The 19,607-nt window shown below is 51.9% G+C and overlaps 1 protein-coding gene across 1 annotated transcript in view; it reads left to right on the top strand.

Moving 5' to 3' along the window:
• tm7sf2 (transmembrane 7 superfamily member 2) overlaps positions 1 to 18,105 on the top strand; it is a 25,682-nt gene extending 7,577 nt beyond the window's left edge. The window contains exons 5-11 of the mRNA XM_059641492.1: positions 3,255 to 3,452; positions 5,674 to 5,777; positions 7,375 to 7,494; positions 7,812 to 7,980; positions 9,936 to 10,016; positions 11,275 to 11,397; positions 15,422 to 18,105. Coding sequence (XP_059497475.1) covers positions 3,255 to 3,452; positions 5,674 to 5,777; positions 7,375 to 7,494; positions 7,812 to 7,980; positions 9,936 to 10,016; positions 11,275 to 11,397; positions 15,422 to 15,582 — 956 coding nt within the window. The 3' untranslated portion in view covers positions 15,583 to 18,105. The remainder of the gene's footprint in view (positions 1 to 3,254; positions 3,453 to 5,673; positions 5,778 to 7,374; positions 7,495 to 7,811; positions 7,981 to 9,935; positions 10,017 to 11,274; positions 11,398 to 15,421) is intronic.
• The last annotated feature ends 1,502 nt before the right edge of the window (positions 18,106 to 19,607 follow it).

Below are 19,607 nucleotides of genomic sequence, written 5' to 3'. Positions count from 1 at the left end.
CCAGGTCGATCAGCTGGTAACGAAGGTGACACGACTGCACAGCGGACAGTGTCTCATCGCCAAGTCTCTGCTTATATGCACGTGCATGGTACGTGGGCACTGACACCCCCCCCCCCCCCAAAAAAAAAGCTCTGGGAGGCTCTCTGACTCTACCTTGTCAACCAGGGCTCCCCGATCGGCCCAGTTTAACAAACTGAATTGGGGATCTCGGTCAATGGGATCTGATCCCTCAGGAGAGAATTTGTGACTCTCCTCTTCATTGGACCGAGTCAAGGAGGTCGTGCTGGGAACAGTACGAAACTTGATAGAGGTGTGAAAGATGATCAGGCTAGTGGCTGCCTGGAATTCACTCTCACACTTTAACAACACTTAGAGATTCACCTGGATTGGCCTTTGGAACCGAATTAGGCCTTTCGGCCCATCGAGCTTTCTCTGCTGTTTCTCAAGCCTGTTCTCCTGCCATTCTCCCCTTAACCCCCCACCCCGACCAATCAAGAAGCTCTCTATCTCTGTCTTAAGCAGGATCAATGATTTGACCTCCGACCCCCCCCCACACAGCCCTCTGCGGCAATGAGCTCTACAGAGTCACCCCCCAACCTCTGGCTGAAGAAATTCCTCCCCGTCTCAGTCCCTTCACTCCGAGGCTGTGCCCCACGGTCCTGGTCTCTCTCCTACTTGTGGAAGCATCTTCTCTGCGTGTGCTCTGCCCAGGCCTCTGGGTATTCTTTGAGTTTTGATCAAATCCCCCGCACCTCCCCTCCATTGCTATGGGCCGAGAGCTGGAAACAGACTCTTCATCTGAGGAGAAATCTTCTTCCTGCATCTACCCCTGTCCTGCCCTGTGAGAATTTTGCAAGGTTCAGTTGAGATCACTCTTTGACTCTCGCGAGAGCGCAGGCATGGTTTCCTCAATCTCTCAGCCATGGTGTCGTAGAGACGTACAGCCCTTCGGCCCGTACTGGCCCGGCTTTTGCAGTGAAACTGGGTCCATTTACCCTGCGTTTGGTCCATATCCCCTCAAACCTGTCTAAATGTTTCCTAAATAACAAAGTTGTACTCCTTTCCTATGGCAGGCCATTCCAGATACTCACCCCACTCTGTGTGGGGGGGGTGGGGCAGGTGATAGAATTACCCCTCAGGACCCTTGTGTATCTCTCCCCTCTCACAGTAAACCCATGCCCCTCTAGTTTTAGACTCCCCTACCCTGGGGAAAAGCTGTCGGCCATCTACCTTTACATAGGCCTCTCGTGATTTTATAGACCTCTAAGGACACAGGGTTGATGGGTGGGGTGTGGGTGGGGAGATAATGTCTCAGCTTATCCAGCCTCTCCTCCTAACTCAATCCCTCCGTTCCTGGAAACTTTCATCTGAACCCCCCTCTAGCTGCCGTCACCGCCTGTTTCGCAGAGAGGTGACTGAAGTCTCCACTTCAGTTTAAATTATTTCATTTATTAACCTCTTTCCCTAATCAGTCCCCTCAGATGTTATTGTATGCCTCTGGAGCAGGTGGGACTTGAACCCTGGGTCGCTTGGTCCGGGGGCAGGGGCACTACCTCTGCACCACAAGAGTGCCCCCCACTTGGTGGGTTTTTTTTAATTTAACCTATTTTCATAATCAACCTGTTCAGAGACATTAGTGAGTGTCTGAGCTCTAAGGAGAGGCCGGGACTTTTTTCACTGGAGCCTAGGAGGTTGAGGGGTGATCTTGTAGAGGTTTGTAAGACACTGAGAGGCATAGATAAAGTGGATGGCAGGTATCTCTTCCCTAGAATGGGGGGGATTTCGAGACTGGGGGGTATTTTTTTAAGATGAGAAGAGAAAGGTTTAAAAATGACATGGGGAATTTTTTTTTACACAGAGGGTGGCTCATGTGTGGAATGAACGTCCAGAGGAAGTGGTGGATTGGGGTACAGTTACAGCGTTTAAAAGACATTTGGATGAGAATATGAACAGGGAAAGGTTTGGAGGGATATGGGCCAGGAGCAGGCAGGTGGGACTAGTTTAGTTTGGGGATTATGGTCAGCACGGACAGGTTGGGCCGAAGGATCCTTCCAAAGTATATGACTCTGCATACCTCTGCAACTAATGGGACTTGAACCCAGGCCTGTTGCTTCAGGGGTAGGGACAGTACCACTGTGCCACAAGAGGGCCCCAAATTTTTAAAACACTTTTTTCCCTGCACCCCCTCCCCCAATCAACCTGTTAAGAGATATTTATAAGCCCCTCTGGAGCAGGTGGGAATTGAATCCAAGCCTCTTTGGTCCAGGGGTAGGGGCTCTACCTTTAGTCTACACCAGGGCCATACTATTTTAAAAATTAAAATTGAACTTATTTTTCCAATCGACCTGCTCAGAGATGTTATTACGTGCCTCTGGAGGTGGTGGGATTCGAACCCATGTCTCTTGGTTCAAGGATAGGACATAGGACATAGGACAGTACAGCACAGAACAGGCCCTTCAGCCCACGATGTTGTGCCGACCATTGATCCTCATGTATGCACCCTCAAATTTCTGTGACCATATGCATGTCCAGCAGTCTCTTAAATGACCCCAATGACCTTGCTTTCACAACTGCTGCTGGCAACGCATTCCATGCTCTCACAACTCTCTGTGTAAAGAACCCGACTCTGACATCCCCTCTATACTTTCCTCCAACCAACTTAAAACTATGACCCCTCGTGTTAGCCATTTCTGCCCTGGGAAATAGTCCCTGGTTGTCCTGCCTTTTTATGTACAGGATGCCCCAAGTATATTAGGGTAACAAGAACTTCATATAATACCCCCAGAAGAGGCCTCATTCACCATCCACAGTACCACTGTGCCACCAGAGGACCCCCAAAACTTTTTTCCCCAATTTTTTTTTTCCAACTCGACCTATTCAGAGATGTTTCTACAGGCCTGTGGAGCAGGTGGACTTGAACCTGGGTCACTTGGTCCAGGGGCAGGGGCACTACCTCCGCACCACAAGAGAGCTTCCACTTGGGTGGAATAACTTTGCTTTTCCCTAAACTGTTTCGGTGATGGCGGGGCAGTGACTGCTGGCCAGACTGGGGGAGGGGGGGGTGGGTGGGGGGCGGTGAGGAAGGCCAATGGAGAGGTGGGGGGGGTGTCCCAAGACACCGGACGGGGGAAGTCTGTCTGTTGAGGAACAACCTCAGGCGCACAGTGGCACAGCTGTGGTCTGTGTCTCTGTGCCCGTCTCTCTCTCACACGTGAACTCTGTCGGTGTCACCTTTCCCCCCCCCCCCCCCACAGGGCTGCAGGCCTTTGCCATCACATCCCTCTTGGTTGGAGCTGGAGTGGCCTTTGGGGTTCTGCAGCTGAGTGCGGTTTACAACGGGTGTGTGCAGCTGGCCGTCGCCGCTGCTGTCTCTTCGCTCGCGCTGGCCGTCTTCCTGTATGCCCGCTCGCTCTGTGTGCCCGAGTCAGCGCTGGCTCCTGGCGGAAACTCAGGTGGGTTGTCCATTCGGCCCGCTGTGCACGCCCTCTCCCCTGCGCTTGTTCTACAGGGATGCGATGACGTGTCAGCTTGTACCCCGGTCCAAATTATTCCCTTCTGTTTCTCCCCCCACCTCCATTCCCTTTTCTTTTCCAACCCAACCCCCGCCCCAGGTTCCCTTTACTCCATGAACGCACCCCCCCACCCCGCCCCCGCTCCGGACATCACCTCGGGAAAGCAGGGCCACTGTAAGCGAAGACAGCACGGGGACTCAGTGATTAGCACTGCAGCCTCACGGCACCAGGGACCCGGGTTCGATCCCACCCTCGGTGACTGTCTGCATGGAGTTTGCACATTCTCCCCTGTACCTGCGTGGGTTTCCTCCAGGTGCTCCGGTTTCCTCCCACAGTCCAAAGATGTGCAGGTTATGGTGGATTGGCCGTGCTAAATTGTCCCATAGTGCCCAGGGATGTGCAGGTTAGGGTGGATTGGCCGTGCTAAATTGTCCCATAGTGTCCAGGGATGTGCGGGTTAGTGTGGATTGGCCGTGCTAAATTGTCCCATAGTGCCCAGGGATGTGCGGGTTAGGGTGGATTAGCCGTGCTAAATTGTCCCATAGTGCCCAGGGATGTGCGGGTTAGGGTGGATTAGCCGTGCTAAATTGTTCCCATAGTGCCCAGGGATGTGCAGGTTAGGGTGGATTGGCCGTGCTAAATTGCCCCATAGTGTCCAGGGATGTGCAGGTTAGGGTGGATTGGCCGTGCTAAATTGTCCCATAGTGCCCAGGGATGTGCAGGTTAGGGTGGATTGGCCGTGCTAAATTGTCCCATAGTGCCCAGGGATGTGCAGGTTAGGGTGGGATTGGCCGTGCTAAATTGTCCCATAGTGTCCAGGGATGTGCAGGTTAGGGTGGATTGGCCGTGCTAAATTGTCCCATAGTGTGTAGAATCTAATGATGAATGTGAATCCTTTGTGGGGGAGGGGGGGGCAAAACCATCTGGTTCACCCATGTCCTTTTAAAGATGGAAACGGCCATTCTTACCCGGTCTGGGCCTACATGTGACTCCAGACCCCTGGGCAATCAGGGATGGGGCAATAAATGCTGGCCTGGTCCTCGATGCCCTCATCCCGTGAATGAATAAAGGGGAAGGAAACATTCCATGCTGACCTGTCTGGATGGTCACCCAAAGGATGTTGATGCGAGAGACCTGAACCGCGAGGAGGTGGTTTAAAACCATGGTGAGGGGTTTTGCTAATTTACTAACGGGATTGGGGGTGTCGCTGGCTCATTGCACATTTATTGCCCCTTCCCGAATTACCCACAGGGTGTTCAAGTCAACCACGTTGCTGTGGGCCTGGAGTCACGCGTAGGCCCAGACTCGGTCAGGACTGCAGACAGACAGTCGCCTGAGGGTGGGAGTGAACCGGGGTCTCTCGCTCCGTTGAGGTGGTGGGGTGGGGGAGGTGGGTGTCCAACACACCCGTGCTGTGCCGACCAAAGGTCTTGATCTGACCCCCGCCCCGTTAGCCAGTGTTCGTCCCACGCCCGTCTGAAACCCTCCCCCCACCGCCATCTGTTCTCACTTCGCAGCAGGCTCTTGGTGGGTGGGCGGTGTTGCGGGGGTGGGGGGTGCGTTTGCCGGTTTGTTTGTCCCAGTTTGTCGGTGGCGGGGCGGGGGGGGTGGGCCGGGCCGAAAGGTGCAGCCAGGGTGAGGGGTGATGGGTCGGTCTGTTACTGCTGAATGAAGGGGGTGGGGGGGTGGTGTAGTGGACGGTGAGGGGTTGGCGGGGAGTCTGGTGGGGGGCATCGGGACAATGTGAGGTGGGGGCTGGTCGAGTTGGGGGAGTGGCGTTTGGATGGAGTGGGGTTGGGGGTGGTGCTTGAACGGAGTTGTATGGGGGTGGATGGCATTTGGGTGGGGTGGTGGAGGAGTGGGGCGGTGTTGGCGTTTGGGCGGGGCGGGGGTGGAGCGGGGTGGGTGGGGTGACCGGCATTTGGGCTGAGCGGGGGTGGGGCAGGGTGGCGGTGTTTGGGCTCGGCAGGGTGGAGTAGGGCAGGGGCGGGGTTTGGGCGGTACGGGGGTGGAGGGTGGCATTTGGGCGGGGTTGGGGGCAGCGTTTGTGGGGGGGGTGGTGTTTGGACTGAATGGGGTGGGGGGACGGTGTTCGGATGGGGTGGGGTGTTGGGGGTAGATGGGATAAAAGTGCCCACAACCTGCCCTTTTCTCCTCTCAGGTAACCCCCTCTACGACTTCTTCATTGGCCATGAGCTGAACCCTCGTATTGGGAGCTTCGACCTGAAATATTTCTGCGAGCTGCGGCCTGGGTTGATCGGCTGGGTAAGCCAGCACGCTGGTCTGGTGCCTCCTCCGCCGAAATCCTCCAGCCAGAGCAGCAGCACCCTCAACTGAGCAGTCATTCGCTAACACTCTGCCCCCAAACCCTATCATAGAATCCCCACCATGTGGACACACGCCCTTCGGGCCAACAAGTCCACAACCAGCCTCGAAGCACCCACCCTGACCCACCCCCCTGTAATCCACCTTAACCCGCACATCCCTGGGCACTATGGAGACAATTTAGCATGGCCAATCCACCCTAACCCGCACATCCCTGGGCACTATGGGACAGTTTAGCACGGCCAATCCACCCTAACCCGCACATCCCTGGACACTATGGGACAATTTAGCACGGCCAATACACCCTAACCCGCACATCCCTGGGCACTATGGGACAATTTAGCACGGCCAATCCACCCTAACCCGCACATCCCTGGGCACTATGGGACAATTTAGCACGGCCAATCCACCCTAACCTACACATCCCTGGGCACTATGGGATAATTTAGCACGGCTAATCCACCCTAACCCGCACATCCCTGGACACTATGGGACAATTTAGCACAGCCAATCCACCCTAACCTGCACATCCCTGGGCACTATGGGACAATTTAGCACGGCCAATCCACCCTAACCTGTACATCCCTGGGCACTATGGGATAATTAAGCACGGCCAATCCACCCTAACCCGCAAATCCCTGGGCACTATGGGACAATTTAGCACATCCCTGGGAACTATGGGACAATATAGCACGGCCAATCCACCATTCAGCCCATCGAGTCTGCTCCACCATCCAGTCATGGTTCCCTAACCCCGATCTCCCGCTTTCTCCCCGTAACCCTTACATAGAACATTACAGCACAGTACAGCCCCTTCGGCCCTCGATGTTGTGCCGACCTAACCCTTGATCATCAAGAACCTATCTATCTCTGTCTTTTCCAGCCTCTCCCTTGTGGCTGGTGCCCTGTAAATCCTGGGAAAGGTGCCTGTTCTGTTGGCGTCGCCTGCCCGAGCGCGACGCGCCTGAATTTGCTGATTTGCGTTTGAAGGCGAGCCTCCGTTTTCCAGTAACTCCCCGGACAGAACCAAGGGTTAGAGCAGGCGAAGAGCAACCCCATGCGGGATGGAACCCGGCTGTCTCTCAGTGAAGGGGCACCTCTCCCTTCAGGGGGGTTATGCCCTCACTGAGGGCCTGTCTCTCGTCAGCAGCTGGTGCAGTTGACAGAACGGTGTGCCCATGTGTGTTGGGCCGTTTATGTTTTTAAACCGTGGTTGATTTTCAACAGTACAGAATTTTCTTTTTGTTCTGTTCACACATTTCCTGAACCCGCGCCCCCCCTTTCAATCTGTGGAAACTATTTGCCCCAGCGGTGCCGGGAGGGTCCTATGAGGTCAGCTCCGGATGGGACCGGTGTTCGTTCAATATCCCAGATAGTGGCCATGTCAGAACGTGATAGCTCTCGCCTGAAAGAAGGCTGGGTTTGGGAAGCTGCGGGGGGAGGCTTCGGCACTTTGAGGGGTGGGGTGTGGAGTGGGCGAGGAGGGGAGGGCTTCCCCTTCCTGTGATCGTCGCTGACCCTCAGCTCTCCGTTCCAGCTGGTCATCAACCTGGCGATGCTGGCGAAGGAGTGGGAGCTGCGAGGGAGCCCGTCGCTGGCCATGATTCTCGTCAATGCCTTCCAGCTCCTGTATGTCCTGGACGCCCTCTGGCACGAGGTGAGCAGGGTCAGGGGTGGGTGGCCGGCCGGGTTATTTACCCACGGGAGTCGGGCAACCTGGTAGAGTCAGGACCCTTCTCTCGTTGCATTTTGGAAAGATGCGACGGGATAAGCGGATTGCTGTCGGCCGAGGGCGCTGAGAGCGATGGGAGGGAGGCGATGTACAGATAGGCCACGCTGAGGCCAAACGAAATGCTGCGGGGTCGGAGTTTGTGACTGAAGTGTCCCCTTTCGAGGAGCTGGGGCCTACCTGTTTGATTCAAAGGTTTCTTTCTCTCCCCCCCCACCCCCCACAACCCTGGTGGTTCCCTGCAGGAGGCAGTACTGACCACGATGGACATCATGAACGATGGCTTCGGCTTCATGTTGGCGTTCGGGGATTTGACGTGGGTCCCGTTCACGTACAGTCTGCAGGCCCACTTCCTGGTGGGCCACCCCCAGGAGCTGACACCGGCTGCAGCGGCGGGCATCGTCCTCCTGAATGGTGAGTGTGGGTCCTGCCCCCTCAATCAGCTCCTCTTCACCGCTAAAGGCAACAAGCAGATGTACTGGCTGTGCAGCTTTGTCAAGTCCGAGAGCTCTGCACGCTGTAGGGGGGCAGCGATGGCCTAGTGGTATGTTATCACTGGACTGTTAATGCAGAGATAAAGTGTGGAGCTGGATGAACACAGCAGGCCAAGCAGCATCTTCGGAGCGCAAAAGCTGACGTTTCGGGCCTAGACCCTTCATCAGAGAGGGTCTAGGCCCGAAACATCAGCTTTTGTGCTCCTGAGATGCTGCTTGGCCTGCTGTGTTCATTCAGCTCCACACTTTGTTATCTCGGATTCTCCAGCATCTGCAGTTCCCATTATCCCTGTTAATCCAGGGACCCGGGTTCGAATCCTGTCTCTCCAACATCCTGTCCAACCACGACATGATGTCCCAGCTCCTCGGCCGTGGCCTGAGAGTTCTGAGGAAGGGTCGCCAGACCCGAACCATTAACTGGTTTTGTTTCCTTCGCGGAACCTGCTGCGCTTTTTTCCAGCGACTTTGGTTCAGTGAGTGATAAAGGTGGGTGGGCTAAACTCTTTTTCTAATACCGGGGTAGCATCAAACAAATGTTGATCGAAGTATGGTCTGGCCACAGTTTCCACGGTTGCATTTTCTCTGCATTGACTTCGTTGTGATCTGTTGTAACATTTGAGTTGACTTTATTTGATTTATTATTGTCACATGTACCGAAGGCAAGCGCGCCAAATGCCTTTGGAGCAGGCATAACGATCGTGCAGCACTCGGATAGTTCTTATTTTACTTAATCATTTTAGTGTGAACCCCTGCTGAAAATTTCCAGCTTTAGTTTAATATGCAGCAGTAGCTCTAGCACAGTATAGCCCTTGAGGTCAGATCATTGCGGGGGAGGCGATTGCCTCGTGGTATTATCACTAGCTCATTAATCCAGACAGCATTCTGGAGACCCTGGTTCAGATCCAGCCTTTGGTAGGTGGTGGAATTTGAATTCAGTTAAAAACCTGGAGTTAAGAATCTAATGATGGCCAAGAATCCATAGCCGATTGTTGGAAAAACCCCATCTGTTTCACTAATGTCCTTTAGGGAAGGAAACTGCCATCCTTACCTGGTCTGGGCCTACAAGTGACTCCAGACCCACAGCAATGCGGTTGACTCTTCACTGCCTTCTGGGCCATTAGGAATGGGGCAATAAATGCTGTCCTGGCCCCATCCCGTGAATGCTACTGATGGATAGAAGATGTGGTTTGGGGTGGCTAGATTGTGAATACCAGGAATTTCCTTCTGTATCGCACCCCTTTAATTCGTCATTTGGTAGCACAGAACTTAACAAATATTTGTCTAAATTGGGGATATCAAGTAAAGGTTGGATTTCCAACCCTCCCCTCGCCCCATTGGGATTCTTGCAAACTGTCCTGATGAGTTGAACAGCTTTGATTTAAGATATCTTTCTTCAGCAATGTCCACGTTTTCCATGACTAATTGTTTGAGGAAGTGGCACATGAAAGTGCAAATTGGGAATATGAAATAAACGGTGGCTTCCCCCCCGCCCCCTCCGTTTAAATTGGTATTCTTGCAAGGTGTCCTAATGAGTGCAAGCTGAAATGCATCGACCAAATGTCCTTTTTCTTTCACCTTACAAGAACTCGGCAATTGTGCTAGAGTACAAACCAACAGGTGGCAGGGTGAGAAAGGGAGTGCTTTCGACTGCTAAAACGCTCTTTAAGAGACTGGGCCAGGGAAGGATTTAGAGAAATGGACTGTTGTAAGGATCTCTGGTTGAATAAGCTTGGAGCAATGATTATCTGCAGTGACTGGGTGAGCCGCTGGAAATGTCCCCAGCGATCATCTGCGCCCTTGGCGTGAATATTCCACTGCTCTGGCCTTGCGTCGAGGGACTACAGTAATGCTTTTTTGTTTTATTTTGCATTTCAGCTCTTGGGTATTTTATATTTCGCAGTGCCAACTCCCAGAAGAACACTTTCCGCAGGAACCCCAACGATCCCAAAGTGGCTGGTACGTATCGGGCGGTTCTGCATCGAGGGGCATGAGGGACGGTGCCCCCACGTGACAAAGGCGTTTAGCGTGCTTGCCTTTCTTGGTCAACTCTGGTCCTCTTGCTATAGGGAAGGATGTTGTGAAACTAGAAAGGGTTCAGAAAAGATTTAGGAGGATGTTACCGGGGGGTCTGAGCTACAGGGAGAGGCTAAATGGGGCTGGGGCTATTTTCCCTGGAGCGTCGGAGGCCGAGGGGAGGGGTTTATAAAATCATGGGCATGGACAGGGTGAATAGCCAAGATCATTTCCCCCAGGGTAGGGGAGCCCAAAACTAGAAGGGGATAGGTTTAAGGTGAGAGGGGAAAAGATTTAAAAGGGACCTGAGGGGTAACTTTTTCCCACAGAGGGTGGTGCCCGTATAGAACGAGCTGCCAGAGGAAGTGGTGGGTGTGGGTACAGTTACAGCATTTAAAAGACATTTGGTTAAGTAGATGAACAGGGAAAGGTTTGGAGGGATATGGGCCAGGAGTTGGCAGGTGGGACTAGTCTAGTTTTGGGGATTACGGTCAGCACTGGTTCCGTGCTGTGTGACTCTGTGATGCCCGAGACCAGAATTTGTGTAGCTACCTCGGGTGGCTGGAGGAGGTGGTTGCGGTGGGGGGGGGGGTGATAAAAGAGATGCCCTGGCTGGCTGGTTTGCTGTTCCGCAGATGTTTCATTACCATGCTGGGTGACACCGCCAGCGCGGTGTCCGATGAAGCGCCGGTGTGTTTTCCCGCCTGGTTTTTAAACTCTGGGGGTAGGAAGTGGAGTTGCTCACGGGTAGCGCTCTGTCAGTTTGGTGTAGGTTCTCCCCTTTGCGTGCCAGTTTGTGCCTGCTGTAGGTCTCTGAAGTTCTTGAGTAGATTTCTACGTATACCGGGCGGAGGAAACACCCGTGTTTCATCTCGGGCCGCACTGACCAGGGCAACAAAATGTCTGCAAGCGAACGAACGAATGCTCCAGCGAGCCAACCGACTGTGGCACCAACAACCCAATCTACAAACTGACTAGGACCCTCAGGACGGAGGAGATGCCAGAAAAACCTTTCAGGGTTTTGAAAAGGAGGGCAGGAACTCGTGGGGTGGGGGGGTGGGTGCAGGAAGAAGGGTTTGCTTTTGGTGACGAAGGTTTGGGGCTGGGGCGTTGGGCCGTGACGTGCTTCTGCTGCTCGCTGAGCTTAAACTTTTGTTTTATTTCTCCCCCCCCCCCCCCCGCTCCTCAAACTCACTCTCAGCGTTGGAGACAATCCCCACGGCAACCGGGAGGCAGCTTTTGGTATCAGGTTGGTGGGGCTTGCTGCGACATCCAAACTACCTTGGGGATCTGATCATGGCGTTGACCTGGTCCCTACCCTGTGGTGAGTCCCCTGGGGGCGTGTTGGAAGGACGGGTCGATTTTTGGGAATCGCACCAGTCAAAAAAAGTCCAGACCACTCGGGAGGAACTGGGCAGCCGGGGTGGGGTTTAACGCGTGACCAGAGAAAGTGTAGGAGCGTTCGGCCCATTGAATTGATATCTATCCCCTTCCTTCCCCATTCCTGTCAGCCATCCGGGACTACTGCTGGATCAGGAAAACCACCTTCGAAATAAAGGAATAGCGTCACTTTTGGCTGATACTCCTGACACAAGTATTCAACGGTGAGGGGCGTTCCAGACTGCAGATCAGTGGAGAGGGCACAGAGCATTCTGGAAGATCCGACCTGGACGAAATTTCGTGAGATTAAAGCTTTAGGTTTTTTTTATTATTTTGGTTGTTAGAAGTAGGACTCGTATTTATTGGAACAGCATACCGTTAGAAATTTGTTTTATTCGGGAATAGTTAGTAGTTAAGGGGGAATTTGTTATGTTTGTTGTACCTTCCCTTCTCCCACCCCAATAAGTAAAATTGAAACACCCAGAGACGCTCATCTTGCCTCATAATTTGTTAAAGGAAGTGTGTGAAGTGGTGTAACTTGCCTCTCGCCACCCACTCTGTTATAAAGGGGAGCTGAAATGAAATGAACTTCTAACCATCACTCTAATCGACAAGTAACAATTTACTTATCTAACTTGAAACAGTGAACAAATTAACAGGAGGCCTAACAAACTGGACAATTTCCCCTTAACGACTAACGATTCCGGAATAAGACGAAATTCTAATGGTATGCTGTTCCAATAAATACGAGTCCCACTTGTACCAACCAAAATAATAAAAAAAAATTAAAACTTAATCTCCTCAAAATTAGGACCAGTTTGGATCTTCTGGAATGTACCGGACCCTGTCTGCTGATCCTCAGTCTGGAATGTGTCTCTCCGTTGAATTCTTGAGCCTGGAATATTAGCTGAAAGTGCTGCTACTCCATTATATCGATGATATACACCAATGATTTTTCTCTTTAGAGCTGATGGTTTGTTAGCTCTATTAGATAGAAGTTGCTCTTGTACTGGTTTTCAAACACCCTCTTCCTTTATACCCTTGTTGGTCTATTGGTTTCTGACAATAAGAATGGTCCTAGGTTCTCAAAGCTATCAGATTTAAATCTAATTGGTTTTTGGTCTCTAAGTGCCTGGTTTCAATTAATTGGCTATTATTCAAAGTGGTTGCCTTGGTAACAAAACAGGACCACTGCCTGGGTTGCTAAAGTTTTGATACTCTCTGTCCCGGCTGCTGCTTGCACTTTTTAAAAATCGCCAAGCTTAGAGAAAACACATCACCTTTTAAAGGGACCACGTACTCTTTCCCGCTATCATTTTACAAACATCAAATTCTAACGTCCTGCCTCCCAATCCTCAAGTACCTATATCTGACTTCGCAACTCCTGTGGAATACAAAGTCAGGGTGTAACCTACTGAGATGGGGAGGGGGGTCATTCTGTGAGGGGCAGGGTCTTTGTAACATTAGGTAAGAGGTTGTCTAATGATTACAGACTGGAGAAGGTGCTAACTTTGCCACGAGTCACCCCACCCATTCAATCAGTTTTTTTTTCAACCCAGTGGTGTATGTGGTGAGGCAATTTAGATTCACAGAATCCCTATAGTGTATACAGAGGCCCTTTTGGTCTATCAGGTCAGCACTGACCCTTGGAAGAGCATCCCACATTATTCCTGTAATTTAGCACGGCCAATCCACCCTAACCCGCACATCCCTGAGCACTATGGGACAATTTAGCACGGCCAATCCACCCTAACCTGCACATCCCTGGGCACTATGGGACAATTTAGCATGGACAATCCACGCTAACCTGCACATCCCTGGGCACTATGGGACAATTTAGCACGGCCAGTCCACCCTAACCCGCACATCCCTGGGCACTATGGGACAATTTAGCACGGCCAACCCACCCTAACCCGCACATCCCTGAGCACTATGGGACAATTTAGCACTGCCAATCCACCCTAACCTGCACATCCCTGGGCACTATGGAACAATTTAGCACGGCCAATCCACGCTAACCTGCACATCCCTGGGCACTATGGGACAATTTAGCACGGCCAATCCACCCTAACCCGCACATCCCTGAGCACTATGGGACAATTTAGCACTGCCAATCCACCCTAACCTGCACATCCCTGGACACGATGGGACAATTTAGCACGGCCAATCCACCCTAACCCGCACATCCCTGAGCACTATGGGACAATTTAGCACGGCCAACCCACCCTAACCTGCACATCCCTGAGCACTATGGGACAATTTAGCACGGCCAATCCACCCTAACCTGCCCATCCCTGGGCACTATGGGACAATTTAGCACGGCCAATCCACCCTAACCCGCACATCCCTCGATACTATGGGACAATTTAGCACGGCCAACCCACCCTAACCCTCACATCCCTGGACACTATGGGACAATTTAGCACGGCCAATCCACCCTAACCCTCACATCCCTGGGCACTATGGGACAATTTAGCACGGCCAATCCACCCTAACCCGCACATCCCTGGGCACTATGGGATAATTTAGCACGGCCAATCCACCCTAACCTGCACATCCCTGGGCACTATGGGCAATTTAGCACGGCCAACCCAGCCTAACCTGCACATCTTTGGACTGTGGGTGGAAACCAGAGCACCCGGAGGAAACCCCACGCAGACACAGGGAGAATGCGCAAACTCCACGCAGTCGCCCGAGGACGGGATTTGACCCGGGTCCCTGGCGCCGTGAGGCAGCAGTGTCGAAGCGCTGGGGCAGATGCATTAAAAAAACTCTACAGTTCAGTAACACCGCGGCGGGGTAATGCCTGGACTCTGTTGGGCTGTCACTGTGGAAGTTACTTTCTTTAACCCCTTCCCTCTGCACTGAGCTTATTCTAAAGGGGTGGTGATTAGTCAGTTTTAGATTAGGAAGCTTCCATCCCTGGCCTGGCGTTCTGATTAAACTCTGCTTCTGATTTTCTGTGGCACAATTAGCCTAAGCATTGCTGGGCTACAAACGGTGGGGCTGAGAATTTGATGTATTGTAGTCGTGTATACCTAAGCACAGTGACAAATTTTGTTTTGCTATGAGCTGCCTGAACGCGTGCAAAGAAGGGCACTACAGAGCAGTGAGGCAGAGTGAGGTGTACAGGTTACACTGCACAGGAGGTGGGCAGAGCAAGGGTCAATGTTATTTGAAGTTAGACAGTCCGTTCATCAGTCCAATAACAGCTGGGAAGAAGCTGTTCCTGAACCTGTTGGAGCGTGTGTTTGAACTTCTATACCTTCTGCCTGATGGAACAGGTTATAGGAGATTATAACCCTGGTAAGGGAGGGGTCTTTGATGTTGGCTGCCTTTCAAACACCCTCTTCCTTTATACCCTTGAAAGCCTATTAGTTTTTGACAATAAGAATGGTCCTAGGTTCTCAAAACCATCAGATTTAAATTTAATTTGTTTTTAGTCTCTAAGGACACAGTTTAAAAATAAGGGGTAGGCCATTTAGAACAGAGTTGAGGAAAAACTTCTTCACTCAGAGAGTGGTGGATATATGGAATGCTGTGCCCCAGAAGGCAGTGGAGGCCAACTCTCTGGACACTTTCAAGAAAGAGATAGATAGAGCTCTTAAAGATAGCGGAATCAAGGGTTATGGGGATAAGGCAGGAACAGGATACTGATTGTGGATGATTAGCCATGATCATAATGAATGGTGGTGCTGGCTCGAAGGGCCGAATACCCTAGTGTCTAAGTGCCTGGTTTCAATTAACGGGAGTAAACAGATGGGGGAGGTTGAGTTCTGTGATGGTCTAGGCTGTGCACAGCTCCTTCTGTAGTTTCTCGTGGTCCTGGGCAGAGACTATCCCTCGGCCTGTTGGTGTCGGAAATTATTGAGATGCCTGTGGGGTTTTTTTGGGAGCGGTCGAGGAGATGCTGCAATTCCCATGGATGACGTTCCCTGTGTTGTGTTTTCCCCGCCTCTCCCACGCAGGCTTCGGACACGTTCTCCCGTACTTCTACGTTATTTATTTCACAGCCTTACTGATCCACCGTGAGGCAAGGGACGAGCACCAATGCCGAAAGAAGTATGGCTCGGCCTGGAACACCTACTGCAAACGCGTCCCGTACCGCATCTTCCCGTACGTGTACTGACGGCGTGCGCGCTGCTGTTTCTGTTGTCCCTCTTAGACACCTCTCCCCCTCCTCCTGGCTCCTCCCACCGACCACGAGGCCATTCAGTCAGCACCGAGCCCGAGCGGACATTCCGAACCAAGCCACGTGCCCTCTCGGTCCCCTGGGCGGATCCCAGCTGTTTCCCGTGGCCTGATGCTCGCGAGCCACCGGGACGGGGAACTGGAACCTCGAAGAGGATTGTCCCCGTGTGTCTCCCCGCCGTCACTCGGAGCGATTCCACACACGAGCTGGAGCCCGCCCAAGTTTCGAATTGTGCGAATTTTCGCTCACTCTGTGTTGGGAGACTTTCCTCTCGAACTGGGCTCCAAACGAACGCGGTGCGGTGTGCCTTGCTGACTTGTGGCTTCGATGTTAATGGTGATAAGTTTGCTGAGCATCGCAGGGGATTTCAGACCATGATCCAATTTGGCATTGCGTGTTTGCTGTTTAGTTACAGAGCCTGGCGTTAAAACTGTAAAGTGACTCAAGTACAAAGCACTGAATCCTGAAGCAGATACTGAGCCTGGTTCTTCGGATAGCGAACCTTTCGTTAGTACACTTTCACTTATTCTGAATTTGCCATAAGAACCAAAGTTGCCAGCAGCCTACATGAGTTCTGATCCCCCTGCTTTAGGAAGGATATTAAGCTGGATTGGGTTCAGAAGAGATTTGCCAGGATTTTGACGGGAATGGAGGGGTTTGAGTTAGAAGAAGAGGCTGGGAGTTTCTTTACTCGAGCGTGGGAGGTTGAGGGGTGACCTTTGTACAGGTTTATAAAGTCATGAGAGGTAAAGATGGCGTTAATGGTGTATTCTTTTTTCCCCCTAGGGTGGGGGGGTTTTCAAGAATAAGGGATATATTTTTAAGGTGAGAAGAGAAAGATTTTCAAAAGGACGTAAGGGACTTTTTTTTAAATACAGAGGGTGTTTCGTGTGTGGAATGAGCTTCCAGAGGAAGTGGTGGGTATGGGTACAGTTACAGCGTTTAAAAGACATTTGGATAAGGACATGAACAGGGAAAGGTTTGGAGGGATATGGGCCGGGACCAGGCAGGTGGGACTGGTTAACAAAGTGTGGAGCTGGATGAACACAGCAGGCCGAGCAGCATCTTAGGAGCAGGAAGGAAGATGTTTTGGGCCTAGGCCCTTCATCAGAAAATTGCCTTCCTGCTCCTCTGCTGCTTGGCCTGCTGTGTTCATCCAGCTCCACACCTTGTTATCTCGGATTCTCCAGCATCAGCAGTTCCCATAATCTCTGAAGGCCCCTGAATGTCCCTTCTTAGGGAAGGAAATCTGTTGCCTTTCTGACTCTTCGAAATATGGTTAATTCCTCGTGCCCTCAGGGTGAATAGGGTAGACACTAATTGCTAGTTCAGTCAGGGATGTATTAAAATAACCCTTCTGCTAATAAGAACCTTATTTCTAGACGTTCCTTCTGCAAATACTCACCATAGTTGGAATGGGTCGATTTTGGTTTGCACTTAGAAGGGTGTCTGACTTATTAAATCCTGGCTTATGGCACCTCCTGAGGGGAAATAAACTGGATATCATCACGTTTGAGCCGTGTTTTGTTTGAAACTACAGGTCCACGAAGTAGCTTCCCTTTCAGAGACCCAATCACTTCTGCCCAAACCACATCTCACTCTCAACTCTTCAGCCCATCGTATTGTCATTGCTACCTGGTGACTAGCCCACGGACCAATCAGCTGCTTGTGTCTGGCCATATTCCCCTTTAGAGAGGGGGAGGCGATAGCCTAGTGGTGTTAATGCTGGGCTGCTAACCCAGAGACCCAGGTAACGTTCTGGGGACCCGGGTTCAAATCCCCCCACGGCAGGTGGTAGAATTTGAATTCAATAAAATATCTGGAATTAAGAATTTAATGATAACCATGATCCCATTATCAATTGTTGGGGGGACAAAAACCCCATCTGGTTCACTAATGTCCTTTTGGGGAAGGAAACTGCCATCCTTACCTGGTCTGGGCCTACATGTGACTCCAGACCCACAGCAATGCAGTTACCTCTTAACTGCCCTCTGGGTAATTAGGGATGGGGCAAGAAATACTGGACTAGCCAACAATGCCCTCATCGCGCGAATGAATAAAGGAAAAAAGAAAATTGCGCCCACACAGGCCCCAGCTTTCCTGCTCACCTCCTGCTGGGACAACCAACTGTGTAAACCTGGGTTAACAAAGTGTGGGGCTGGAAGAACACAGCAGGCCAAGCAGCGTCTTAGGAGCACAAAAGCTGATGTTTTGGGGTACCAGGTTTCCCGCTTCTGAAAATGTGCCACGGCAAATGCTGGCGTTTTAACCAGTTCTTCCCTGCTTCCCATCCGCCCCTGATTTCGTCCATAGTTGAGAACACAAGGACAGGAAAAATGGTCTTTACACTGGTGGTGGAATATTGTTGATGTGTAAGTGTACTGAGCATGTCGTAGAAAAGTTGCCTCGAGTTACAGGGGTTTTGCTAAATGTTGAAACAATAAATGCATTGGAGAGAAATACCTACAATGTTTGTAGAGGTTACTGTTGGCTGTAACACAGATGGTACAGCAGCATTTTGGGAGCTACAATGCCGACATGCCGACAACATCGAACTGGAACCTAGCTTTGCCGTGGGGGTTGCTACGGGCGCGCGGCAGGGGCCACTGGGACCCCCCCTGCACCCATTCACGCTGCCAGTCAGTCCCCCACCTGTTGTCCCGGCTACGGCACAAGTGGTCAGCCTTACTTTTTAACAGGCCCCACGGCAGAGTCCCCAGCTCACGCCGACCTCACAGGAGTCATAGAGGTATACAGCACAGAAATAGACCCTTCAGCCCAACTTGTCCATGCTGATCAGGTCTCCTAAACTGAATTAGTCCCATTCACCAGCGTTTGTCCCATACCCCTCTAAACCCTTCCTGTCCATGCACCCATCCAGATGCCTGTTAAATGTTGTAACTGTACCAGCCTCCACCACTTCCTCTGGCAGCTCGTTCCATACACGCACCACCCTCTGCGTGAAAAAGTTACCCCTCAGGTCCCTTTTAAATCTTTCCCCCTCTCACCATAAACCTATGCCCCTCTAGTGTTCGACTCCCCTACCCTGGGGGAAAGACCTTGTCTATTCACCCTATCCATGCCCCTCATGATTTTATAAACCTCTATAAGGTCACCCCCTCAGCCTCCAACGCTCCAGGGAAAATAGCCCCAGCCTCTCCCTGTAGCTCAAACCCTCCAACTCCGGCAAGATCCCTGTAAATCTTTTCTGAACCCTTTCGGGTTGAACAACATCCTTCCTGTAGCAGGAAGACCAGGATTGAAGGCAGTATTCCAAAAGTGGCCCTAACCAATGTCTTGTACATCTGCAACATGACCCTCCCAACTCCTAGACTCAACGCACTGACCAATAAAGGCCAGCGTCCCAAACACCTTCCTCACTGCAACTCCACTTTCAAGGGGCCATGAACCTGCCCCTCCCCCCCCAAGGTCTCTTTGTTCAGCAACACTCCCTGGGACCCTGCCATTAAGCGTATCAGTCCTGCCCTGGTTTGCCTTTCCAAACTGGTACACCCCTGGCAGCCTTGTTAGAGCCAGTGTCACTACCAGCTCTGACTCGACCCACGTTACTGTCCTAGATCTTGCACCTACATCTCCCACGGGCACAGCCGTCACCATGAGATTCCCACCACCGGTTAGGTCACCACTAGATCCTGATGTTACCACTGGCTTAGCTTACGGTCACTAAATTCTAACCAACAGTAATGTCACCGCTGACCTTCCGCGAGCGATGCTATCAGGAGCCCACTCTTTGCAACGACAACGCAGTTGGATCCCTGTAATCGATGGCAGTACGCTCCTGGCCCACCCTTCTGCTGTCTCTTCCACAGTGTCACTGGTACTGCCATTACTAGATGGCAGCAAGGACAAGGGGCAGCAGATCCATGGGAACACCACCCCCTGCATGTTCCCCTCCGAGCCACTCCCCATCCCGACTGGGAAATATATTGGCCGTTCCTTCA

This window comes from Stegostoma tigrinum, chromosome 42, assembly GCF_030684315.1.
Source record: "Stegostoma tigrinum isolate sSteTig4 chromosome 42, sSteTig4.hap1, whole genome shotgun sequence".
Taxonomy (NCBI): domain Eukaryota; kingdom Metazoa; phylum Chordata; class Chondrichthyes; order Orectolobiformes; family Stegostomatidae; genus Stegostoma; species Stegostoma tigrinum.
Note: the sequence above shows the minus strand (reverse complement) of the source record. Positions and strands in the feature narration are given on the sequence as shown.